The sequence below is a fragment of the Gobius niger genome (assembly GCF_951799975.1).
Source record: "Gobius niger genome assembly, chromosome: 8".
Lineage (NCBI taxonomy): Eukaryota > Metazoa > Chordata > Actinopteri > Gobiiformes > Gobiidae > Gobius > Gobius niger.
In genome coordinates, this window is record NC_136859.1 from 12,341,883 (window position 1) to 12,369,574 (window position 27,692).

The 27,692-nt window shown below is 42.3% G+C and overlaps 1 protein-coding gene across 2 annotated transcripts; it reads right to left on the reverse strand.

Moving 5' to 3' along the window:
- Positions 1-907: 907 nt before the first annotated feature.
- On the reverse strand, positions 908-22,441 carry zbtb7b (zinc finger and BTB domain containing 7B). Of its 2 annotated transcripts, none has more exons than XM_079562294.1 (3): positions 22,365-22,441; positions 3,471-4,513; positions 908-2,680 (listed from the first exon to the last, which is right to left on the reverse strand). In XM_079562294.1, the coding sequence occupies exons 2-3, from the start codon at positions 4,505-4,507 to the stop codon at positions 2,062-2,064; spliced, it is 1,656 nt and encodes a 551-aa protein (XP_079418420.1). In that variant the 5' UTR covers positions 4,508-4,513; positions 22,365-22,441; the 3' UTR covers positions 908-2,061. The 2 variants fall into 2 exon arrangements, with proteins under 2 accessions (XP_079418420.1, XP_079418419.1); XM_079562293.1 differs by lacking the exon at positions 22,365-22,441 and adding an exon at positions 8,868-8,937.
- Positions 22,442-27,692: the final 5,251 nt, after the last annotated feature.

A 27,692-nucleotide genomic window follows, 5' to 3' on the forward strand; every position in this document is an offset into this window, starting at 1 on the left:
ATGAACTCAAAACAATGTCCGAATTTTCAGGCAGATGTTAAATGTCCAATATTTTAATGAGTAATAAGACGTTTTCAGATGTCAGAATAATCAATACATAGTTACTTGATAAAGTCATTATGTAAGGGATAATGCACGACGAGGTCCAGTTATTCTGATAATGGACGCCTCGGAGTGCATTATCCCGCTTATACCATGGTCCATCGAACTGAAACTGTTCATTGGGTTCTGTTTGCTTATTTTCTGAAGTCCTGGGCACTTTTTAATCTGTTTTACCTGAAGCTAGTTCCAGCTCAATTGTTTATTGTTACTATGGAAACGGCTACAGACAGGCAGGGGGCGTGGCTTCGCCGAGGAGGAAAATTGATTCTTCTTTTTCACACTTTTTAGCCGTTTTCTGGTGAAGAATTGACTTATTTATCACATACAAATGAAGTCATGTCTAAAATCGGGTCCATATGGATGTTTATTCACAGCAGACTGTTCAGTAGAAGCAAAAAAACGGCAGCCGTAGCTAGCGTTAGCAGTAGCACGTCGCTAACATGTAGCATCATGTTAGCATTCTCCATTATTTATGTATTTATTGTCTGTTGACCCCTTTGCTCCCGTCAGTTTCTTTGTATCTTTATTTAGTAGAAAACTATAATCATAATTCTGCCATTGTTAAAGTAGTTTTTGAATTATTAGAGAAAGTTTAGATTTTTCTATTGCCGGACTAGGTGTACATTATCACTTTGTAACGCACACCCTCCAGCCAGACCATGATATAAAAACTAATAACCAGTCTTCAATTGTAATCCTGTTAGCACCGTTTGCATCCTGTAATTAACTAACGACTTTGCCGTAGCACAATTATTTTAAGTAAGATAGCGAACACTTGAGAGCATGGTGAGCATTGTAGTGAGTCCACAAAGCTGAACTTGCATCCCTCTTTTAAAGCCATGAGGGAAAAAGTAAGACATTAAATTGAGGAACCAGAGCATGTCTAAAGGTGGGCGGGACTGTGGAGCTCCATAATGGCTGATAAGCAGTTAGACAAGATACAGTACAACAGATTAATGAGAAGAATGTAACAGTGACTGCCCCCTGCTGTGTGGAGTGTGATCAACCTGAACCCTGATGCAGCTCAACGTGCAAAGATGCTACTGAGGAAAAAACATTTGGTTGAGAGTAAGATGGTGATGGGAAAAAAATGTCAGTGAAATTCAACTTTTAGAGCCAAGCATCGGCAACAGTCAAGGCAGTATGGGTTTTCTTTGCCCAGGACAGGAAGAAATTCAGCAGAAGAAAAGTTAATAAATAACAATAAATTAAAAAAATAAATATAGCAAAAGGGAATGGTTGTTGTTTTCCATCCTCAATCACCAATAAGATCCCTATGAGTTCGCTACAAAATTAACCATTTGTCTTCATTTTGATGACCTAGACTTTGTCATTTTCGGTCAGGCATTTGACACAGAGCCTTTCAGCTCTGCAACATAACAAGCAATTCTTTCTCATGGCTTTCACACTTGGGAAGACCCAACTTTGGCTTCTCCAGCTATTCTCTTGTATTCATTAAGAGACTTGAGGATAATAAAACTTAATTCTTTGGTACAAGCACCAATAGCATTTTTGTCTCTAATCAGAAAGACAAACAGGACATTATTGCTTGTTTGTTTCAGGAATTAAACTACATTTGCTCTGATCACCACAGAGGACAGTAGTGGTGAGAAAATGCACCTGAATCAAGGTTATGTAACTACATGATAATTAGTTATTCTCCTATAATGCAGCACAAAAGATTATATTGCATAGTAAAGAAATTCTCAATATACATTCTTCACACACATGCCCACCTTAAAAATAATAATTATTACAAATAAACCAACAAACAAGAAAAGGAAAGAAAAGAAAAGAAAAAGCTAGAAGACAAACGTTGAAAAGATCTCAGAAACCCGTTTTCCATAATTCTCTTTTTACATCTCTTTTAAAGCCGTTTAGAAGCAGCAAAGTAGATGTCCAGCCACCTGAGATTTTTTTTTTAGCGTGGATGTTTTACCACTCGCCCCTAGGTACACTTCATTCTTCTTCTTCTGCATCTTCATCTGCTACATCTTGCTCCATGTGGTCAGGCCATGGTCCGCGCTGAGTGGCCAAAGAGTGGAGTCTCCCTGAGTCTTCAGCCTGTCTGCTGTGGAGCTCCAGGCTGCGCAGGAAGAGGGCTGGGTACGCCGCGAGCCGATGGGGTGCAAATTGTGCCAAAGCCTGCAGCGCGATAGACCTCTCCCTTTCAGTGTCATCCTGGAACATGAGTGGAGGGGCAGGGCTGGAGCCGTTCCCACTCTTACTGCCCTCTCGGAGCGCATTGGCCAGGAACCCAGAGGACTGTCCCGGCAGAGACTGGAGAGAGGCGAGGGGTTCGTTCCCCTCCTCTCCGGGCTCCTCTCCCAGCTCCGGAGCACGTCTGGGCCGTCTCGTGCGCACCTCTAAGCAGCTGTGGCCTTTCCGGTGCCGCTGGAGGTGGTCCTCTCGGGCGAACGCCTTGTGGCACAGCGGGCACTCGAAAGGCCGTGCCCCGCTGTGCAGGGACAGGTGGTTCTTGAGGTCGTATGAATGGAGGAACCGAGCGGAGCAGTGGGGGCAGGGGTACGGCCTCTCTCCTGTGTGCTTCCTCATGTGGATCTTCAGCTTGTCATTTCTACAAACAGAGGAGAAAACATAAGAAAACATTTGAAACACACATGATTTAATCTAAACTATCGTAAAACTGGAAACAACTAAGCGTGCTCCAAATGCTCAGACACAGACAATACTTTGTAATGGGTTGTCCAAACAACATGTTTTGAGGTATTTTTCACCTATAAACACACCTTAAATGCATTTAATATATTAGTGCAGGGGTGCCCAAAGTGGGGCCCGTGGGCCAAATTTGGCCCACCGAAACAATTCTGTTGGCCCGCCAGAGGGCACTGAGTGTGGTTAATACTAACTCTCCCATTCATTCTCAATGGTAAATATGGATGCAGTACACTCTTTGGCCACCATTGTCAAATTGGGGGCGCTGTTTCACTCCTTTCGATAAGTTAAGGAAACACTGTTGTGGTGTCTTGGTGTTTACAATCACACAGTGTTGTAGTGTCAAAATTCCCACTTTCCCAACTTTCATTGCAAAGGTTGTTCACCTCAACAGAGGCCTTTCAAAATGATCAAATGTGGCATTTTCTTTCAGTTAACAAATGAAAAGGTCCTGTAGTTACAGAACGTTTTAGAACGAAGGTTTTAGAACTAAAACTAGGATTTTGCCATAGTTAACATTTGTTTTAATATAGCATGTTATTTGCATAGATAGAATCAAATGCAAATGTATACCGAAAAAAAATTGTATTTGGGACCCACAGGCACTATTTCATTTTGGCCCTCTGAGACAAAAAGTTTGGGCACCCCTGTATTAGTGATTCTAAAGTGGAATGTTGTGCAGATGTTTGTACCTTGTGAAGCGGACTCCACAGGCCGAGCACTGGAAAGGCTTTTCTCCGGTGTGCGTGCGCATGTGCCGGGGCAGTTTCCCCGCTCCGTGGATAATCTTCTGACACACGGGACATTGCTGTGGGGTCTGAGACTTCCTCTTTCTCCCTCCACCCGCGGCTGATACTACGGCTGCGTGGTTCCCAAGAGACATGGGTACAGCGGTGTTTGTCATCAGGACCCGATCCTCCACGAAACCCTCCATGTCCTCTTCTTCTGAGAGCTTTTCAATCGAGCGCGGGACAGAAGACGGGCGGCTCTCCGGAGGATCCTGCAGCCAGTGAACCAGCCCGCCGTTTACCGTAGCCTCCCGATCATGGGTGGTTCTGTAGTCACCATTCATGCCAAATTTCTGGTGGAACTCATCCTTCTCCGGGCTAGAAGGCTGAGTGGAGGGCAGGGAGCGCAGACTGTCTGACGCAGGAGACAACTGAGGCAGGGGCGATGGAGTGTTGAAAATAGAGGTCTGGTGTAAGCCAATTTTCTTTACCTTCTTTTTGTCCGTTTTTCTCCGTGACACTTTCTGGACCCGCTCATCCACTAGTGTCTTCTTGGGAGGTGTTTGCTGGACTTTGAACTCCTCACTTTCTGTTTCCTCTGTCTCCCCCAGAATGTCTCTACACGCGTCAGCCACACACTGGATGCCCAGCAGCTGAGCGCCTCGCAGCACGTCCCGCATCGCGGAGCTGGGTATGGTGAGGGTGGCAGTGTAGGCAAACTCCAGCAGAGCGTCCAGGGCGTCCGGAGCAACACAGTCCAACTGGCACACGCTGAAGCCTCCCCCTCCCTCCCCGCCCCCCTCCTCTGTCCCGAACAGATGCCGGAAGTACAGACTAACTGCAGCCATGACGGAGCGGTGGGTCGGGTAACGCGCCCCGCGGGAAGTCAGCGTGAGGTCGCATAGGAGCCCCGTCCTTCTCTGGTCATTGAGGTGGGACAAGAGCTCACTGCTGTGCTCCGGGAAGGGGATCCCAATCAGACCGTCCTCTCCTGGAGACATCGCCACCTGCAGGACAGAGAGAGACATTCCAGATGATCAGTTTCTTTAAGTCAATGCTTAAAGCTGCACAATTCCTCTAGTTTTAAAGTGTTGAGAATCAGAGATAGTTTAGACTCTGACAAAACCTCCAGCACATCCCAGTTCTTCACGGGGATTCATTATTTTTGGATACAGCTTTGTCAGACAGTGGAGAGAATCAGGGCGGACCGCCACAGAATCAATCAAATCAAATCAGCAATCAAATCAAAACAAATGTGCTATATTTAGATACTGACAGCTGGGGGTGGTCCATGTTGTATCAATATCGCAATATCATTTTTTGATATCGTTGTGGACACGATATAATTGATGTTACGCTCAGCTCCATCAGAGCAGCCTAAACACTGACTGCACAACAGGGGGACAGGTGCTTAAAAAGTAAAATTAAATGAAGGATGTAAACTGCTCGAGTAGATGATATTTGTGAGTAAATTTGTATGCCATTAAAAAAAGAATAAAATATCATTGAATTAATCTTCCCAATAGGCATAAGTTTGGGATTTTGAAGTAATTTGTTCATTGTCAATTATATAAGTCAAATATATCGTTGTCGCTATATTTCTTTTTTTATATCGTGATGTAGGTTTTTGGCCATATTGCCCGCCCTACTGACAGCTCATTTTATTGATTTATTTATTCACACATTTCTGCATCTATAGAATGCAAGCCTATGGTGGCAAAAGAAAGTGAATATTTTGAATACAAGAATGTACACCCCAGATACATCAAACTATCCAAAAACGTTTGATGTATTCTTACCATCTATATATGTATTTGGTGTATATGCATTATGAGACAGGACAGGACAGAGTGGGGATACATACTAAGCAAATTGTTTGATATAATATTTCTTCTCTCAAAAGGACCAGTGATTCTAAAGCCAATCAACATAAAAAAAAGAGATTTTACCCAATGAAAGTAGGGTCATTGTGGTCATCTTAACAAAAACTTGGTTTGTATTATGTAAGGTAGAGTGTGTGTTGTCAGGGACAGGCCGTAGGTTAATTCCAGGGGAGCACTTTTAGCCTCCTGGTACAATCCCTGGCACAGACACTGATGGAGGACAGAGACTCGAGAGCAAAGCTTTTGAGGAAGTGACGAGGCTGTGTCGGGGAGTGCGGTGAGGGGGAGAGCACAGCGATAGAATGAGGAAGATAAAAAATAATCTAGATAAGATTTCTATTTCTCGGTATGAGCACGTCACAGAATGAGGGCGAGTCGCATCCCTTTTTACACAGTGGAGAAGGATTAACTCTTATGTCATTGTGTCGTCGGTGACAGTAACTTTTCTTTGTAAAACAGAAGAGATCCGCTGGCAAAGAATCTCAGCAGTGTTTTTTACAAGGAGAAGACAGGTGGCTCCACACATTGTCATTTACTTCCCACTTGTCTCACAACAGAAAGTAAAATGGTAACAGGTAATACTTGATTGTTAAGAAGAAAAAAAAAGAAAAGAAAGAGCTGTTGCTTAGTTACAAACAGCGCCTGATGTATTTGGGAGCACATTTGGGCTGATGTGATGGACATTTACAATCCTTGCTAATCTTTCTGGGTCCTTCAAAACATCTCCTTAATCCTTTACCCTCAAAAATCAAGAGGTGAAAGTAAAAAAATGCAGATGTAGGTATAGTTTTCCAGCCCTGACATCACAGGAAGTCCATTCTTCCATTGTCAGAACGTGTTTACACAAAAACTGGTAACACTTTATTTTACACTACCCTTGATACATTGTGCCTAACTCAGTTCAGTACAATGTAATGTGCTCTGTAACAATATGTAATAAGTTGTACCTATGGGTTAGATACACAATGGATTAATATGTATTAGTAGTTTGTAGGTACTAATGTAATAAGACATCATTCTAACTCTAACCATAACCTTAAGCCCTAACCCTAAGGGTCTCGTGTCCTAATACATTATATACTTACAAAGTACTAATACAAGTTATTCCATTGTGTATGTACTACGTAGGTACAAGTTATTACAGATTGTTACAGAGCCCATTACATTGTACTAAATTTAGTTAGGTACAATGTATCAAGGTAGTATAAAATAAAGAGATACCCTAAAAAATATGAAGGATGACCATTATTCAATAGTCATTTTATTTTACACCAATTCATATAATGCTGACTTTTATGGGGGGAAAAAAATCATGATATTTTCACAACAATATGGTCAAAATTGGATGGTACACATATAAATCCAACGGAGGCTTCAAATTAAAAGAAATGTCAAGAGAGTTTCCTATTATTTCAGCAGAACTGGACGTTTAGTTTGTCTGGATCGCCATGACGACAAGGCCATCTGTTACTGATATAGCAATCTCAAAGTCTCACAACAATATCAACTTTTTCAGTGCATTGAATGGCAAGCCTCTTTGCTTAAATGCATTGTTCATTTGGGGAATTAACATGGACTGGGCTGCAATTATTCAGGCGTTATAAAGTCCTCAGCAAAACAACAACGGGCTCTTAAAACCAGCCGACATGTACGGCCCTCAACTCTGCCCATCTCTCAAATTCTCCTGGACATGCTTTAAACGTCAATGCGCACTTTGAACCGAGTCTCCAAAACACAAAAAAACGCAAATCAAATCGTGTCGGCTCACTTGTCGGGAAAAGCGCTGTGCCTGCTTCGCGCCTGGGCTCCCTGTGCTCTCGCCTCGCCCTGTCCGCGCTGTACCTGCTCCACAGTCCCACACCTGAGCGGCGCAGATTTTCCACAAACAACTCCCCCCCTCGTGCCTCCCCCCTTTGTGAGCCTCATGTCCCTCCCTTAGCAACTGGCAGCCCCCTGGCCGTCCTCCCTCAGCTCTTTTCAGACCGTGCCCAGAGGGTTTAACGCGACGACGGTACATCCACCTGAATAACCTGCTCCGAACACACCCTATTAAGCACACACTCTCACATCGCGTGCCAGTCTGAGGCTCCCCCCACCCTCTATTGTTAATTTAACCTGTTATATGACAATTTAAACGCCTGCCCGTAATAATGACTGTGCCCTGATAAAAAATGTTACGCCCATTTGATAAAAAGAAGTTCAGGGACACTTTATGACAATGTTTCGAATCTAATCTAACGTCTTATATCATGCTTTATTCAGCCTTTTCAAAATACCTCTGTACACCGTTTACACAACAAGTAATTCAGCACTACATAAATCTGTGTTTTTCAACTAGTAAGGCCTGGGGACACCACCATCACTCAGGGATGACAAGCCACGACCCAAATAGGACTTGAATTGGTCATATATAATGCACAATACGTTTTTTCCCCCTTCACAAGTAAGCATTAAGCAAGCCAAAATAGCAGAAATCATGATACAGACATCCTCTTAATAGACTCAGACTTAAATATTTAAAGAGAAATCTGAAATGTTTTCTGGGAAAGGCTCGCAACCCACTGAAAATGATTCCATGGTCCGCTTTTGGGTCCCGGCCCAGCAGTTGAGGACCACTGCTATGAATAACAGGTGCCATCTACTAAGAAAGACAGTACACTACAAAAAGTAAATATCAAGCATTGGCTTAAATGACTTGAATTGAGGAAATATATCTTGCTTTGATGGGTTTTCACTCATTTAGACCCTTTTCCTGGTCTGACCAAGATTATTTTGCTAGTTTGATGACATTTCAGGCTGGTTCTATGGTAAACCTCGCTTGAAATAAGAAAGTAAAACTGCCAATGGGAGAAAAGACCATTTTTCTTACCCCATTGGCAGAGAAACTTACTTGAAATTACGGCGAAATATATTGACACGAGTCAGAAACATCTCAGAACAAGTGAAATAATCAAGGTCAAATGCCCAACTACATCTCTATTTGGATTGTTATGCTCAAATTGAGACTAATCTAGTAAATTACTTTTTGCAGTGTAGTGGCAATTTCAGTCTGGTGTAGCTCAATCACCAACTCGGGGCCGCCCTTCTTTAAAATGTACATTTATAAGGCACAGAACATTTAAAATCTGGTTTAATGATGTTAGTTTGAGGACTGTATTGACTTCATTTCACTAAGATATGCTGTTTTCAATCAAGAATACATCAAATTCAATGTCGGAAATGTAAAAAATATTGTTGTTCGTTGGGAAACACTGGTCTAGAGCATAGATGGGGAGCAAGCGTTTCAAACTGTTGAGAAGAAGACAGACTGAATCTACAGGGTTCAAATGTGTATTAATGAATCAACACAGACATTATATAACATGCTTAAAAGCTCAAATAAGTCAGTTTAGCAATGGCCGCTTTAAGCAGTGTAGGATTAGAGCAACCATTGAAAGCAGGAAACCGCGTTGTTCCCAAATGTCTAGAACAACCCTACCTTTCCGGTTTTAATTGGCATTGGCACCGTGAGCTTGAGGTGAGGCGGTATTCGCATTGTGCCGTCCATTTTTTTTGGGCTCCTTCACAAAGCTCCGCGTCACTCTCTTTCAAAAGCGGTAAAAGCTCCCAAAGTTCTCCAGTGTCAAACATCCAAACCTGCCGATCAGAAGCCGAGATCCGTGGGGGATGATCTCGCCCCTCGTGCAGGTTTTGTACGCGCTTTGATGAACTCTTCCTGTTTTGTGAAAAGAGGGTGCAGGGTGAAAGAGATAACCCTCCCCTCGTCGCCTACGCACCCCTTTCTCCAAAAACCCAACGGCCCACTTTCCGAATACTTTCCGGTAAATACCAACTTCGATACTTTCGTTTCAACGAGCAGGGGGTCATTTCAGAGGAAGAGGTCAGGAGTGAAATCTTCCTATACGAAACTATATATTGGCAAGCAGGAAACGAGGACGGATGCAAATAAAAAACGCCATCTCCTCACCACTTAAACAAGACCTAAAATCATATCGTATATAATGAGTCATTTTCGACCAAGAACAGACATTGAAGTACTGCTAAACGAGAGTTCATGCACCACAGAAACAAAGCGGATCTTCAGAGCAAAGAGAAGCAAATGAATGTGATTTAAAATTACTATTTCAACTCAAAGTCAACGCAATAGGAACATCATTGCACCAGTTTGTACAGGCTATGTATCTCAGTCTCTGCCGTTTGTCTCTGAGTGCAGACATCAAGGGTTGGGTGTTAAATATCCGGTACAAGAAAAGAAAAAAAAAGAAAAAGATGAGTGGGTTATAGGTGAAATCATTATTTCCAACTATTCTTTGCTACATATTTAGGATAGGAATATGTTGAAGTCAAGATGTTTGATTTGAGATTAATTTAATCGAAATGAGTAAAAGTCTGTGATGATTTAGTGAAGTGCAATGAAGAAAACAAGATATCCCTGCTCCTCAGGGTCTTACTATGACCCGAATGAACCAAAAAATGACAAAAAAAAACTGCAAAAAATGACAAAAACACTACAAAAAAGTGACAAAAACACTTAAAAAAAAAAAGACAAAAACACTAGGAAAAAAATGACAAAAACACTACAAATATTGACAAAAAAGTGACAAAAATACTACAAAAAAATGACAAAACACTAAAAAAAATGACAAAAACACTACAAAAAAATGACAAAAACACTACAAAAAAGTGACAAAAACACTAGGAAAAAAATGACAAAAACACTACAAATATTGACAAAAAAGTGACAAAAATACAACAAAAAAATTACAAAGAAGTGACAAAAACACTAAAAAAAATGACAAAACACTACAAAAAAGTTACAAAAAAGTGACAAAAATACTACCAAAAAAAGACAAAAACACTACAAAAAAGTGACAAAAATACAACAAAAAAAGACAAAAACACTACAATAAAAGTGATATTAAATGAACAATAAACTACAAAAACATGACAAAAACGCTTTAAAAATTGCAGTCTTGCAGGCCTTAGCTTTCAAAAACAAGATATCCCTTCTCCTCAGGGTCTTATTATGAATCCCCCTGACCCTCATAGTCTAGATCTCTACAAACAGTATTTTGTTTATCAGTTCATATTTCAATCTTCTCTCAAATTTCGTAAGTGCACTGTAAACTTTGATTTTAAGACATAAACCACAAATCCGATTACAATTGCACAACGTATCAATAAAACAGCATTGAGATATTTTCCCGAATGGTTCAGCTGTTTGTCAACAACTATTTCCCATAAGTTTACCGTGTCTCTGAGTCACTGTCGCCGGTGCCTGGTGACTCTTCAGCTCTTGTCATTGTTTTCTATTGGCCGTTGCTACATGTGCGAGTTGCTAAACGTTGCAACAGGCCGATGCCACAAAGCACTTCTCCATATTTCGCGAAACAAAAGTGTGTGTGTGTGTGTGTGAACTCACAAAGCAGACAGCTGAACTCTACACCGATGCGTAGTTTGTGTGAATTAATAAGATCATGAGATTTGTCCTTTGAAAACTGAAAGAGTGAGGGGATTCACCGCCCACACTTTTGTCAACGTATGCAACATGCACAGGCGGATAGTAAGTTTCAGTGTGTGCTGATTCCCTAAGAGCATCCGGATAAAGATAAAAGATTGACCTGCACAATTCGAGGATAATATCCAGTTGTAAAATTCTAGTATTGTGAATTAACCTCTTAATTCACGATACTTCAACCGAGCACGTTTTCTCCAGTTTGGAATTACCCAAATCTAAAAGCTTCTTGAAAAAAAGTGTCAAAACAGCAACGAAAACTAGGATGAAAACAACAAAAAAGAGACAAAAACGGGCCAGAAAAACAACAATAACACAATGGAAAAGCGACAAAAACACTACTAAAAAGTGACAAAAACACTACAAAAAAGTGCAAAAACATGACAAAAAAGTGCAAAAAAAAAGAAAAGAAAAAACACTACAAAAAAATTACAAAAACACTACAAAAAAATGACAAAAACACTACAAAAAAAGCGACAAAAAATGACAAAAACATTACAAAAAAGTGACAGAAATATAACAAAAATGCTTCAAAAATGTCAAAGAATGAGTTTACAATGAGTCCAGCAGGTCTTAGCTTTCAAATGAGGCATTACTCTGGCCTATAGGCTGTAAGCTCTCAGGTTAAGAAGCTTTTACTGGGTAAAACCGAACTGGAGAAAATGCACTCGGTTAAGGCTAATCAGGATAAGCCTTATTATTTGAAAGAAGATTGACATATGAACTATGAACATGTTTGAAAAGGTCAAAACTATAGGATTATCTGACTAAATCCTCATAAGACCTCATGAAGACAGTATATTTGGAGGATATTAGAGGATAATGTGCATAAACAGTCATAGTCTTTGCTCATATTGTGATTAGTCCTGTAGCTGTAACAAGTCCAGGCTCCGGGGGGAATAAAACAGAGTACACAACCCCTTGTAGCGAATGCTGTTTTTCGCACAGAGCAGCGTCACAGATGCAGTGGGGTACTTTGGAAAACATGTGACATCAGAATTCATAAAAGCGTTTCTCCTTCCTTTCAGGCCGTGGTTTGCTGCAAAACAGTATAAAGTCATATTTTCCCCCTTAGCGCCGGAGCCCGATATAATTGAGGTGGACTGGGAAAACTTTACAAACTTAAACGGAAAGTAAGCGCCATTAAAATAATAGTAACAGCAGCTCTTGTTCCAGCCGTCGCCGCGGGTCGATTCGCCTGATACAAACAGCTTTTGGAGAGTGCAAGTTTCGCTTTTAATATGTGACGTTTTTTTCTGATTGAAGAGATGATGGAAATTTGGCTAATGGACAGTCATAGTCTCCTTTTCTCTCTAAACGATAGCTTTTATATCACGTTTTTAAAGGAATAGCTTAAATCACATTAGTTTTTAACCATTTCTAAAACTATAACATAATATAATGTTCATAAACTGCATTAAAGACAGTTTATTTGGGCTAGAGCTTTCATTCTATCATGTATTTTTGCTGGGTTTCGACTCAACACTTTTCTCTCCCACTTGGCATCTTTGGAAGGAAAACCAAAATAGAAAATAAAAACAAATGTGTGACAAAATAATAATGGAAAAATTCTTAAAAAGAAAATGGCAGCAACTTTGCTTTTTCACCCCCACCTTTGTCAACACTAGTAACTCTAATACACAAGTAAATGAATATAAAAAAGGGAAAATGCTCAAAAAAATCTCATACCGTTTGTCTGCCCATCCTCCTGTTTCTCATGCCCATGTGCCAAACTTTTAACAGATCGACTCCTTTTGGCGTAACAGTGGAGTGCGTTTCTGGGACACCTTCACTGAGGGAGAGTGGGAGGGGGCGCAGGAAGTGAGAGGAAGACGTTAACCACATTCGCCAACCTCGCAAGAACAACAGTCGATGCCTCATACTCGAGAAGTCTCTCCCAAAGACCTTGCCCTCATCTGCCCCCCCCCCCCCCCCCCCCCTCCTATGGACGACTGGACATTTGCATCCGGTACATTAAAAGCGACACCACCGGCCCATTTGAATCAGGATTTGAATTTGTCAAAGACGGTGCGAGAACATGAGGGCTTGACTTAACACTTACTTACGTGAGAGTCAAGGCCAAACTGAGAGCACGGATGGCACAGGGAGAACATGCAAGGCGAGGAATCGAATCCTTCTTCCCATGAGGCGAGACATGCATCGTAGCTTAATGAGAATGACCGCGCCGCTCCGCGCTCAGGAGGAAAGTTACTAAAAAGTTTGTTTTTCAGAGTTTCGAGACCAGCTTCCTCTGTCCTTACTGTAACTGGGCCATTGTGCTGCCACTGACCAGACGCATGCGCTCAATGTGTTCTTAGTTCTTAGAGCACATTGCATTATTCATTTGGCTGGCAGAGTGGAGGCCCTTATATCCCCTCCACTCCAACCGCTACTGCCTCTACTGCCTCTACTGCTGCTGCTGCTGCTGCTCTGGACTTCAGTTGCAGTTTGCATGCGAGGCCGAGACAACCCGCCGCAGGATTAGCAGCTTATCAAAGCACTCGATGCACATTTTAGTCCACCTCAAGTACGACATTAGGCTCTTTGGACTGTGAATAGCACACCATTCAGCAGGGGACGATTTTGAGATAATAATGTTTTGCAATTTTTCTTCAAACTAATAGAGGCTTAAGAATATCAGAACTTATTTAAAAAGCAGAGGACAAACAAGGCAAGGTTTTCTACACGGGGCGGACTGGCCATCTGTCCATTCAGGAAGAGCACAGAGGGGCCACTGGCTCTCGGGCCACCGGTCTGGCCTCTCCATTTTCTCCTCTTATCCCCCGCCTTAACCGAGCTTTACCTAAATCTAAAAGCTTAAAAGAAAAGAATCAAAATAGTGACGAAGATGAGGATGGAAACGGAAAGAAAAGCAACAAAAATGTGACAAAAGAACGTGACAAAAACACGTCGAAAGCAATGAAAAACCCACAAAAACATGACAAAAAAGAGACGAAAAAACACAACAAAGCAATGAAAAAAAGCAACAAAAAACCCACAAAAACACAATACAAAAGTGACACAAAAGAGACAAAAATTTGGCAAAAATGTGGCGACAACGTGACAAAATGTTTCAATCACTTTTGTAGGTCTTAGCTTTCACATCAGGCATTACACTGTTGCTCTTCGGTCAAGAAGCTTTTAGATTTGGTTAAAGCCGAACTGGAGAAAATCCACTCGGTTAAGGGTTAAATATGACTTTGTGGAAGTGTCGCATTTACGCTAGTTTGGGCCAGGCTGGTCCCGAGTCCAGGGCCGTTTTCCAGTCCCAGTCCGCCCCTATTTCTACAAGATATTTACATTTTTGCAGGGGACATAGTATATAGTCTAAGTCAGTGGTTCCCAACCTTTTTCCCCTCACTTGAGTTGTTCATTTATACTCCGAGTACCCCCTACCTCAAGGATCCTGTCAATATTTTAACAAAGTGATCACCTAAACATAGATTATTCAGTATTTAGTATTCCCTGCACCCCTGGTTAGGAAACACTGGTGCACCATGTGACTACGCTAGTTCCGATTACTAAAGTGATGAAGGCCAGTAGTTCCTGTTAAAGTTATCCTGCACCAGTTCCAGTAATTGCAGCCTTTGGGATTTGCTCATCGTGGCCGCTTAAATTGGGAACCCGAAAGTGGCGTAATATTTTGTTTTCTGAGAATTCTGAACGCTAATTCCACTTTGCTGTACAGTATATGAGTGTGATGATTCTCACCATTTCTTATGTCACAGAAAGCAGAGGCAGGAGGAGAAAAACCTCAAAAAGTGAATGAATCTGAGGTTGGAAAAAGAAACAAAAAAGTGTCACAGATTTGACATGAGGCAACAACAAAGAGACAGGAGCGAGGTGAGATGTCTAAAAACACACACGTTCTTAGAAACAGTTTTGTGGGGAGTGGGAGCACGAGTGAATGAAGAGGTGGGTGTTCACATACAACTCAAAATCACTGCATAAATATGAACACAGGATGTGCAACAGGTGGGTGAAATCCTAGAAAATGCCTCAATTTTTTAACCTAATTTTCAAGGTCTGTGAAAGGCCTGGAAAGTACAACTGGAACATAAAAATATATTATAATTGTATATATTTCTGTATTTACAAATTAAGATCACAGTTATTAAACTTGGTATTCAAAAGGGCTGGGATAAAATGTTTTTTTCATTAATTTATTTCAGGCATATTATATTTTAAAAATACACACAAACACAAATACAAATACAATCAACACAAATATTTTGCCTGATAGAGAGTGCGAAGAAGAAAAACAAATACCGGATCTTTGGACACATGACGGTTTCCTCTACACCAGGGGCCTCCAACCTTTTTTACCCGGCGAGCTACTTTTACACAATATGAACATCGGAGAGATACTTAAACACTATGCGACTTAGGTGGAGTTCACCCAAAAGAGAAAAAAAATCACGGGGTGGCAAGCAGGGTCAGAGATAATTTCTGGGGTGGCAACACATTTTACAATGTCAAATGTTAATAGCGGGGGTACGCAATGTTCCTTGATCGCAAGGCAATTTTTCCGTTTAGATGCCGCCTGAGCCTCCTGAAATTATATAAAAATAGTAGCATTGTCCATAATATAAGTAGGGGTTTCTAACTCAGATAAAATGTAAACTTTTGTAAAAATAAATCATCTTCTTGGGAGCCACAGGAGTTGGCACCTGGCTCCTTATTTAGCAATAAAGTTGTTATAATTCTTTGTCCTGTCAAAAAAGTACGAACTGAGAGTGAGCCTATAAAGCACCCTAGTAGCTTTTAGAGCAGATGTGAGACATTACATGACACCAATGGGGTGGCAAGACCTCCACTAGGGGTGGCAGCTGCCATCCCGTGCCACCCATCCAGATCCGCCCCTGGTCCTTACACTTTACTATATTGAACCAACTGCTCACAGATTGTGTTCAGCATGTTGAGAACAAACAGAAAATGCATGTAAAATTTGAGTTATCAAGTGTGTAGAGATGTAGAAAGTCTTGGGCGAGCTACCTGAAGAGGCTTGGTGAGCTACTGGTTGGAGATACCTGCTCTATACACATTTTATGGTAAACTTATAACTTATCATAATTACTTACTGTATCACAATCGCCCCCCCCCCCGAGTATCATGTTACGTATGGGATCGTGACAGTCCTGGTATTTAACTTAGGTATTTCAGTATATTCACAATTTTACGGTCATTTAGGATGAAATAAGAAGGCGCATACGTTTCAGCCTTTCTGACCTGTTCGTACAAATGTACTAAGAGGTCAGAAAGGCTTGTCTAATCTGCCAATAGAATAATGTTGTCTTCAATACTGAGACCGATTCCAGGGCAGATTTGAAATCAGAAAAAATATCTTGAAACAAGTCAACTAATCCAGTTCCAGTAAGTACATGAATCTAAACATAAATAATAAGATTAACAGATAATTTAACTCATAGATGTTCAGGTTCTGCTGCGTAGCTGTGATGGAGGGTGGGGAAGACAGGAAAATCTAGTCCGAGACTCAAACAATCTGTGTTAGAGCCACATGAAACAAGAGTCGAAGAGTTAAGTTACAGACGACAGAGGAGAGAGAGAGAGAGAGAGAGAGAGAGGGGGCACTAAGAGAGAGGCGGAGGCAGCACAGGAAGTAGCCCCACTCCTCCTGCAGGTGTCACGCACACCGCTAACATTAGCACCATGAACCTCAGATGTGGAAGAGCTTTCACACTGGTCCCCAAACTGCACAGAGCTGCCACCATGTACTGCAAAAAGGAGAGAGATGCGGCTTTTCCCGAACACCCAAATATAATTACCCAAATTGGAGCGGGTTGGGACATATTTTTGCATCACAATCTATCACACTGTATTACGCCACTTCTAATTAACATCTTAAGTTTGTTTTCTTATTATTAAAGGCCTGTTGATAATTCTGATCGAACATACAAAGAAAATACGGTTGTGAATCATTAAAATACAAAGTACAGATTGTTTTGACCGATAATTAACAACACACTGTATCTCCTAGTCGCATGAAATCCATTGACACGTAAAAACATTCCTCCAGTATTTCAATGCAATAAGCTCTTTATTTTCATGGCAACAATGTCTCACTGTGGGTGACACGTGTCGTCTGTAGCCAGATGTTAATGCAGTGGTCTACGCCAGAGAGGCTGCATTACTGGAGTATTAGTACCACATGATTGCAGAAGTACATTCACAGACAAAAATGTTGCAAAATTCACTGATGCTCATCAATTTCCTCTTCCTGTTCGCAGTAAAGAAATGGTCGCCCACTACAGATGTACAGATAGTTTAAGACACAGTTACTACTTTCGTGAGCAACACAAGAAATATCAGTAGAATTTTCCATTTCTCGGGTGAAACAAGACAAGGGAGGAGGCGATTACTAAAAACAAACTCACTCGCGGAGTCCGGGATAGATACTGGGAGTGACTTGTGGTGCGTTTGAGTAATGCTATTGACGCCCACCTCTTCTGAGAAAGCAAACAGATATGTATTGTGATTAAATATTTCTCTCACCTTTGTGGATGAACAAGACTTTCAGCATCTTAAAGTCATTGTCATTGTCTTAAAGTGGGTTTGTTTGACGGCTAAACTGGGTGTAAACCGAGAATAATAGGCCTAATGCAGAGCGTGGTCATACATAATCTCTAATCCAGCTGACATAAAAAGACGAAACAGAAGGTCTTTAAGTACCAACATACACAAATTTGGCCGATTTACCAAAACGCTGAATCATATTTACTAAGAAAACTTTTACAAGAAGTGGCACAGCTGACAGTTGGTCAGCCCAGCGCGATGGGGGGTGCGGACGTGGTGGTCGCAGGACGAAACTCATGACTAAAAAGGAGAAGTGGACGAAACACGACTTCCTCTATTGACACAGATGAGTGGGGGAGAGAATCAGCAGACTGGATAGGACCACTCTGTCATCACCGCTTTGTCACCAGATGATCAGACCGAACAGACACTATGCACAAGCCACAGCAGTACTTCAGCCTCAATTGACTTGTTTTTCTCAGAACCGAACCTATCTCCACAAGTCGTTATGCAGAGTTTAATGTTTAATGTGTAGAATGAGCTCAGACCTGTTCAACACAACTGCCTCTAAAATCCTGCACTGTCGCTCAAAAAGTTGTTAATTCGAATCCAAAGCTCCGTCATGCACGAGCTTAAAGGGATTTTTCAGGATTTTTGACATAGGGCCTCATTTCCTAGTCATCCAGAGTGTGTAGTGCAAGGCTAGTGCATTTCTACATTAACAGCTACCCTACATTACAAACAGTCTGACCCGCTCCACAGTGCACCTGAGGGAACTCACTTATAACACCAGACTAACCATATAAATGTTTGTGTCGATAGAATATTTTTTGGAATATAACTGACTGCATCACATGAATGATCGCATTTTGAGGGACTATTTTCTAGCAGATTACTCCACTGCGTAGCTTATACAGCCACGAAGCTGATGCTGCTCAAATATAAGTTCATTTAAATGCATAATGGGTAAAATTATTCTATGGACACGGACATTTATATGGTTAGTCTGGCGTTATAAGTGATTTGCCTCAGATGCACTGTGGAGCGGGTCAGACTGTTTTTAATGCAGGCCAAATGCATTAGCCTTGCACTAGCCTAGCGCCACGGAACTCTTCAAACATAAGAAGTGCATGAATTACAAAAAAAATATCTCCAGAAATCAGCAACACTCTGGATAACTAGGAAATGAGGCCCTATGTCAAAAATCCTGAAATATCCCTTTAATATAGAAGGTGCAGTTACCCTGTTTAACTTCTTGAGCACAGTTTCTCCAGTTTGGCGTTACCCAAATCTAAAAGCTTATTGGAAAAAAGCATTAAAAATATCGACAAAAACACAACGTCAATGCAACAAAGAAAGTCACAAAAAAACAATATAAAAGCAACAAAAACAAGTTAGAAAAAAACAAAATAAAACAAGAAAAAAACGTTTCAGAAATGTGACCAAAGCGTGGCGACAAACGTGACCATAAAGTTATGATCACTTTAGTAGCTCTTAGCTTTCAATTTAGGCATTATTGCACTGTTGCTCTCGAGAAGCTTTTTGATTTGGGTAAAGTGCTGCAGAAAATGCTCTCAGTTAAGGTTAAACACCTGCTGAACCAGAAGTAGCAAGAAACTACGACACAGGGAAGAACGATTGTCGGTTTTGGAGACGTACCAAGTATGCCAGAGACATTTCTGAACATATTGTACTTTGAAACTGCCCTGAACACGTGTATGGTTTAATTGCACAGCCCTCACATTGGAACACATTTATGTATTTTTTCAGATCTTCTTCGGCCTGTGCTCTTGCCAGTTCTCTTACAATTATGCAAGACAAAACGACAAAAAGAGAACAGTACAAAACACACCACAAGTGACACGCACAGCAGCAGCAGCACTAGAAAGCTACTATGCGGCGGTTTATGTAAAGCAGATGAACAAGTTCAACTTCTGTGCACTCCCTCTCTCCCCCGGCCTCTCCCCCCTCTGCCTCCCACTCGCCCTGTTCTTCTCATGAAACTGAAATAGCGGGTCAGATTTGGGGGAATTTATCTGGGCTCGCATGGCCTCGTTGTTCTGCAGCTGCTTATGCACAAACACTCCAGGGCAGAACAAGTTTGTAATTGTTTTTTTGTTTTTTTGACAAGTAATATTGTGATTGGATTTATTTTAAAGCTTTTGTGCACATTTAAAACATTCACAGCAAGCTAAGAAAATCACACATGTTTGAAGAGATCTAAACTACAGTGTGGCACGCTTTATTCACTATCAAACCCCACGGGAACAGGATGTTGTGGTTTCTGCAGAGTATTGTTAATTGGACCCACTCAAATTGCGATTTTTTGTTTTTTTTTGTCATCTACCTTTCAGTCATGTGGTGTACTCCAGTTCTCACAGGAGCAATGCACAAGCGAAGAAAAACGCACAGTCTCTCTCTCCTCTCGGGGTGGGTCGTGTGGGGAGCGGAGTATAAAATGTTAGGAATTGGGGAGCTCAGAATTGGCTTTTTTTCCTCCTTTTTTTTTAATGTAGAAATGAGACGCGGCCCAGATCAGTTCCTCAAACCCACCACAGTGCGCAGACACATGGGAGTCACCAGTCACACTAAACCATTATCACATGATATGTCACACCACAGCCCACCGCAAACAAACAGGCAGACTCTGAGCCAGCATCAGCATTCAGACGGAGCTCATCCCCCCGGACTTTCCCACTAAAAATCCTTCATATATGTATTTTAAACAAGGTGATAGAGACGTACCTACCTACCTAGGCGAACCTACTGGACTTGCATGAATAGACACAAACGTTTTGACACGAATCAGCCCTGATGAAGCTGCCTGGTTTTGCTTTGCATTATTCTTTTCCTAATTAGAGACATACAGCTCTCGATCAACCAAGTTAATAATCATTCCAAAACAAAGTACGCCGTTGTAGGATGTGACAAACCTCACAGCACAATATCATCTCTGTATCCACCACATGTTTGACTATTTTCTGCACTTTTGTGACGAGGCTTAAGCTATAATAGAAATGCTCTGACTAACCTTAAAGGAGCTATACCTGACTGAAGAAACAGGGTCAGTCAAATTTCAATATTTTCTGGTCCAAACTCATCTCAAACTTTCCTAATGCATTTACAACATCAAAATTCATCACAGGGACTGAGTTTAAACCAGGTTTCACAACTTTCATCGAGGAAAACTGTCACTTCACTGTAAAACATGCCTACTGGCCTGACATTTTATGACTGTTTAAAAGGCTTTAAAACCATTGCTTTGGAGAAATGTCTGCTTTTACCATATACTAAAGGACAAAACCAATTTTATTCCAATAACAGAAAATTAAAAAATCAAGGATAGCGCCTTTAAGCACAGTTTATATTGTCATGTGGCGTTCATATTGTCATGTGAGGTTGCATGAATCAAAAAATAATCGAGTTGCATAAATTTGTTTGACAAATTTGGAGCAATTAGACCTGCCATTTGGTTTGTAAATTCAAGATTCAGCTCGCAGTGCTCCTGGACATGTTAAAGTGTTCACTGTTCAATGGATGAAATATGAGCCTAATCTTTTTAACGAATTGTATCAAATCAAGCTCGGAATTGTGGTCAGTGTCGTTTCCTTTTCATGTGATGTGCCCCAGCGACATCATACCTTTCTTTCTTCATTCAAAACTAATTACGAGCTCCTTCAAAACAAATCCTCGTGTGTAACAGGCAGTTTGTAACAACACAGCATCTATATTCAGCCAGAAGGGCAAGTGTAACTCAATGTTATCCTGTCTCTGCATTTTTTTGTGTGCCCCCGACGTCTCACACATCGACCCCTCTGTTTCGATGTCTCTTTTTTTAGGCTCATCCGAAAGCTAACTAAAAATAGCGGCATTATTTTTAGCCTTATTACAAACTAAGCCGTCTCTAAAAGCTGATTGCCGTTATAGAGTGGCTGCAGCCGACAAACCGCAGAGGAGTTAACTTCCAGTTCGCCTATAAAATATTTAACTACTTGACCACTTTATTCGGCTCATATTTTTTCCAAGGACGTTTTGATAGAGCCCCCATCTAAAGCATCTCCGCGCCGTGAGACAACGCTGAACAAGCTTTCAGGAGTGGACGGACATTGTATTCCTTTTGCGATAAAGCCGATCACAGGAATCAATTAGTTCATGACCAAAGAAATCCTTGCCTTCCCCACTCCCTGCTTTTGCTTGCATGTATTTCGCTGCTCCGTGTTTCATTGCGCAAAACACTGAAGGCCAAAGAAGGTTAATTGTTTTTCGAAAGGACAGTATTTGCTCCAACCAGGAACAGTCAAATGCTTTACCATTGAACTTCCATCTTCTCTGCTTTTTAATAAGATTATCAAAAGCCTAAAGACCTCATTCTTGTTCCCTTTATCTAGAGTGAACGATAAGGCAATAAATCGATATCAGAACCGGCTTATCCCCAGATTTGATCACGATTTATGCACACGCTTAGCATCTTTACTTTGCCTTTGTTGTTTCTTATCGCTCACACTTTCACTGTGATCGGTTTAAGCCTCCTGTCGCTCACAAAACTGAAGGGAAAGTGTCTGTATTTGCACAGAAAAACTACAGAATCACGATTGCGCCAAACTAAGCAGATCGTCCCAAGGAACAGCCACCCAACATTCAAAGTCAATCAGAGCAGGGGAATCAATGCAGCTGGACATTTCTTCACACAAATGTTCAGTTCAGAAATGTTGGGGAGAACAAAAAACACGTGTCATTATAAAATTGAGTCCAGCAAAGTAAATAAACATAGACCGACCTAAGAATTGTATAAGGTGCTTTCACTGTCCCTATGCTTTTACTGAACAGCACAACAAAAATCCCCTCATCGATCGCCTCCATACGATCAATAACCAGTTAACCATGAGCTCTTCGATTGTAGCTACGTGACAACTTAAAGAACCTTACCTCCAGTCCATAAACAGAAGCAGACTGTCCTTTGTGATTCCTGCCCGTCCGAGGTCACCTGAGGTCACAAACCTGTAAGAAAAGCGAGCAATTTTTCACACATCGTGACCCCACACTCGCCACAGTGCTACGTTTATCCCGTAGAATAAGTGTACGGCACGATGAGAGTAATACACCCATCACCAGCAGCAGCAATCATATGACACATTCAAAGTGTGTGTGGGGGTGTGGGGGTGTGTTCTTGTAAATGGACAGAAAATAAGATGAAATAGAAACTGGCTACTTCCCACATCGAAAGGCTAAGAAAGAATAAACAACTGCCAGACGGTGCGGATGAGCGCGGCGCTGACAATGTGAGCCGACTCGGAGGCAGTGTAACGGAGCAATGAGCTATAGTCTGTACAGCAGAGGAGGAGTAGGTCAAGTCAGGACAGCAGAGAAAGCCATGAGGCGCAGATGTCTAATTAGTTTCCACACTACAATTGATCAAACAAAGCTGCCTTGGAAGATGGCAATTCAAAACGGGGATGACACCTCGGCTCCGATATTAAAACGTATGCGCTCGCAGTGATGTTGCTGCCGTTTCCTGCTCGGCTGCAACGCTTTCCAGGTTTCACCCTTTAAAATAAAATACAAGCTTTCATTGGTGGTGCCTAAAAAAAAAAAGAACTGTATGTAGTGCTCACCTCTCTTCACCTGTAACTCATAACAGGGAGTGGGACATGGACTAACATGAGGTTTCTTACATTATGTCCACTTCCAAAATGCTACACTTTGGTAACAAGTTGCAAAAACAGAATTGTCTGTATCATGAGGGGCCTATGTGTTTTACTTTTATGGCAACTTGTTCTTGTGGTGCAGAAACACCTGGACACCCTGGTTTGTTCTGCACTGGGGCTTTAATGTGGGAGTTATTGTACAGTAGTGGCTCCGAGGCCTTGACACTAAATGCATTCACAGAGGGCTGCCGGGGATTTAACCAAACAAGATGGAAACCAAACCCAGGCCAGTTGAGCTAGTTAAGCCGGTCTGTCAGAGGGGCGAGTCAGCAGCAGCGCCTCTCAGTAATGACACACAAACACACGCATTAAAAAAGCCCACTGGCATGACAGCCCTCCCCACCCAGCACAGGGCAAAAAAACTCAGCCAAACACTAAAGGGTGAGAGCACGTCCCATTGTCGCCAAACAGGACAGGGCAGAGCGCACATAAAACGGTGGGTGCGCCCGGGAGATGAGGGGGGAGGAGGAGGACAAGGAGGGAGTGATGGAGAGACCACTGGGCACACAGACTGCTGGAACTATAGGAGAGCAAGATGCAGCGCGCACAGAGAGGCAGGTGATGTGCGTGAGCGGGCGCAGGTTGGGGTTTTGGATGTCAGCCCATGTCCTCGGCTATAATTAGCAGCCAGTCTCCAGAAATGCACCCGCCGACCCGAGGCTTTCACCTGAGGCACCTGCTCTGAGTGTCGGGGATGAGAGGCTGCGCGCTTCTTTAGTCTCTGCTCACTTTAAAAAACACGACTTAATGCCAGTGTAATAAGCGTCAAAGGCGCCACGGGCCTGACTGCGCTCCCGTGACGCGGTAGTCCTCCCATGACCCCGCTCAATACCGGGAGGGGGGAGGAGGAGGAGGAGGAGGAGGGGGGGGGGGGGTGAGGGAGGGCGGCTGAGCTTGAGGTAGCCGGTGCTGTCAGGACAAACAGCCGTAAATAGCCGCTCAATTATCCCCAATGCAAGCGTGCGAGTCCGCTCCGCCGCGCGCTTACCTGAGCGGTCCCGGTGTGTCACCTGTCCGGGCCCCGTCGCTTCCCCGCCGCGGTGTCACACTTCCTGGATACGCCGTCCCACCTTGCACTTGATGTGTCCGCGCGCGGTCCCCCGTCTTCCTGCGCGTGGTGGGAGGCTGGCAGTTCGCGCGGATCACAGTCTCGAAAGCTGCAGACCTGTCCCTCGGTTTACGCACGCCTCTCGCTCGCCTCCGTCCTCTCCGTGGACCGCGGCTCTTCTCGGCTGTATGACCCCCCGCCTGCCTCCGCTGGCCCACTCTGACTCCCAGCTCCTCCTTTCTGAGAACCAGGAAGCGGCTTGCCCTACTTACGCCCAACCGCGGATTGGCTCTGGCAGCGCTGGGGCTGGAGAGGAGTCCGCCGGGTGGGCAGGGCAGGGCACGGGGGAGGGACGGAGGGGGTCCGCGGACAGCGCCATAGGCCACGGGACGTGTCCGTCGCCGGGAGGAGGCTGCTGGTGGGACAGGAGCCTAATAGACCCCCGCCTCCCCGCACTGTCCCGCACCGGGCATCATGGGGGCAGGTGGGCAGACTAGTGAAAGCGGATTGAAGGAGTGCTTATCTGTCAAAACTAAAGCATTTCAGAGACACCGTGCCCCTTCTTCTTCATGACTCAGCGGTATTCGGAAGCGATGGAGGACACAAACAGACCAAAGAGGTTTCAGTCGTGAATCAAGCCCCACATGAAACTAGCACAGGATATGATATAGCATAACCCATACAATGTCCGACTCCAGGGGGATTTTGAAATGACTTCTCGTCTTTATGTGAAGTGGCTGCTTTATGAGAAGCAATGACTCACTGAAGAGAAAAACTTGTTGCGCGTTTATTTCTAAAACAAGATGTAGCCTATAATATATTTATTTATTATTCTGCAAAGACAAAAGAGCGTCTCTGTTTTGAAAAGACTGCAACTCTGTGTTAGGTTGATGTGGTTAGTGTTGGGAATCACCTGCAGTTCACTGACAGCCTGCTCCCGTCTCGCTGCAGCTGCTGTAATGTTGGTAGGTTTTGAAGTAAAAGTGCAGGAAGTCTATATATAATTCTGTGGTGAGCGCAGGCAGCCCACCCGTTACCACCATTTTAACCTTAAATCTGTGTCTGCGCTGCGGTTTCTCCAACTACACATAGTTACATTCACCAAATTCCACTACTGTAAATGCTACTCATTTCCGCGCTCCCTTTTTTAGAAAGCAGAGTCTGACGTGCCGGCTTGTGTCTGCTGTCAGTGGATGAATGAAACGAGGATTACATCAATCCAGTTATTAAACTAAGCATTGCCACAGTGTTGCTTCAATAGGGCAGTCAGAGGAGCGGGTGCAACGCCTCTCTGACTCTCTCTCCTTCTCAGGACAGTCTGGAAAGTTTTACATTTCAATTTCAAATCAATGCTATCCCTGGATTGTGCAATAAAAGGCACCCACTACTTTACGCATTGCCTTTGTTCCTAATTGTCCAGACTCTGGGTCACAATGAACCTCAACCCGTCACACCAATCCTCTCCCAAATGCACAGAGAATTGAAATACTTGTGTGAGAAGAACATTTTCCTCACAACGTTTCTGCCATCTAGTGGCCACTGCACGCACATGCAGGTAACTCCATACTGCTTAATGTGGATTAATTACGAAGAATTAACCTCTTAACCTCCACCTGGACACTCATTACCCAAATCTAAAAGCTTCTTGAAACAGTGACGTGACAAAAAAGTGCCGGAAAAGCAACAATAACATAATAAAAAAGTGGCATAAACATAACTAAAAAGAGATGAAAATATGACGAGAAAAAGCAATGGCAAAGTAACAACAAAAACTATGACAAAAAACAACTGTGAAAACATGACAAAAACGCTTCAAAAATGTGCATTAACACGGCGACTACGCAGCAAATCAGTTTTGAAGGTCTTAGCTTTCGAATGAGGCGTTACACTGGCCAAGCTCTCCAGTCGGGAAGCTTTTAGATTTGGGTAAAACTGTAGAAAATGCATTCAGTTCAGGTGGGAGTTAAGAGGTTAAGTCTCTTCTGTAATTTTGATGATTATTTTTTGCCTCTGCTTATAAAGCCTAAGCTGTGGATATTGACTCCAGCCCATAACAAGTGAAACCCTTTAAAGAGGGGGTATTATGCTTTTTTCAGTCAAATAGCACCAGTCTATATCACACTACAATGATGATGAAACCTTCTGTTGGTCTGTAACTGCAGTAAATTAGAATAACTGCCTTGTATAAAATTGCTCTCTCAAAATGGCTGTAGCGAATGTCTTGAAATAGGCCTCTGTCTCTTTAAGAACCTCTGACCCTTTCCGACACGCCCCCTCCACACACTGTCTGTGGCATCAGTGGGGAGGGGGTTCTGCTGAGGAGCAGTGGTTGGTTACTCGGCTGGTGACGAAAGCTCGAAGGCGTCTCCAGGAGGTGGGGGCGTTCTTTGGAGGACTCAGGTAAACTTATCCCTAAAATGGCCGCCATCAGAGTTTTTACAGATTACTCAAAAATTCGTGAATGTGCCAAGGCAACACTTCAGGCATGTTTTTAATGAGGGAATGACATAATAACATGATATAAAGCTTGAAAAAGTCGATTTTGCATAATACCCCCCCTTTAAGATAAAGAGAATCTGTCATCCCGAAGTCATCGTTATCAAATATTGCCAATATGCAAATGAAGAGTTCATTTGCAAAAGCCGATACCTCTGATTTGAATTTTTTGTATTTGTTTTGGACGTTTGTTACTACTTCACAGACACTTTTGAAACTAAGGTTGTGTAAGTTTGATTAAGAAAAAGTCACTATATATTTCTATGGCTCTGAAGCAGATCTGGTGTTTTCTGTCTTTGTAAATGTACTCTTCAAATATCTGTCCTTATAGTGTTCAATGAACCTCTTACCCCATCACCTTTTCTCCAGGCTTTACCCAAATCTAAAAGCTTCTCAACTGGAGTTTACAGACTATAGGTGAGAGAAATGCCTCAAAGCTAAGACCCGCAAAACTGATCGTAGCTATTATTGTTGCGTTATCGATGTACTTCTGTCACATTTTTGTTGTTTTTTCTTTTTTTTGTCTTGTTTTCATAGGTTTTTCTTTTTGGGTCATTTTATGTTGCTTTTTTAACACTTTTTTTCCTTCCTTTTTGGCGCTTTTTTTGTCACGTTTTCATCACCTTTTAGTCTTACTCTTTTTCTCTTAAATTGTGTTCCCTTTCATCACTTTTTAATCGTGTGCTTGTCACTTGTTTATTGTGATTTTGTCACTCTTTTGTTGTCTTTTTTGTTGTATTTTCATCCCTGTTTTCGTTGCAATTCTGACGCATTATTCAAGAAACCTTTAGATTTGGGTAAAGCCAAACTGGAGACAATGTGCTCAGTTCTGGTGGGGGTTAAGAAGTTGAACTTTAATGACACTAAAACTGACAAGAATTGCATTAAAAGATTAAAAAGTAAATGCAAAAATGGTGACCCATAATCATACACACATATACTGTTTAAGATTTGCACAGTAAACGCTTAAATATATAGCCTATACCAAGTAGAGGAGACCAGGGT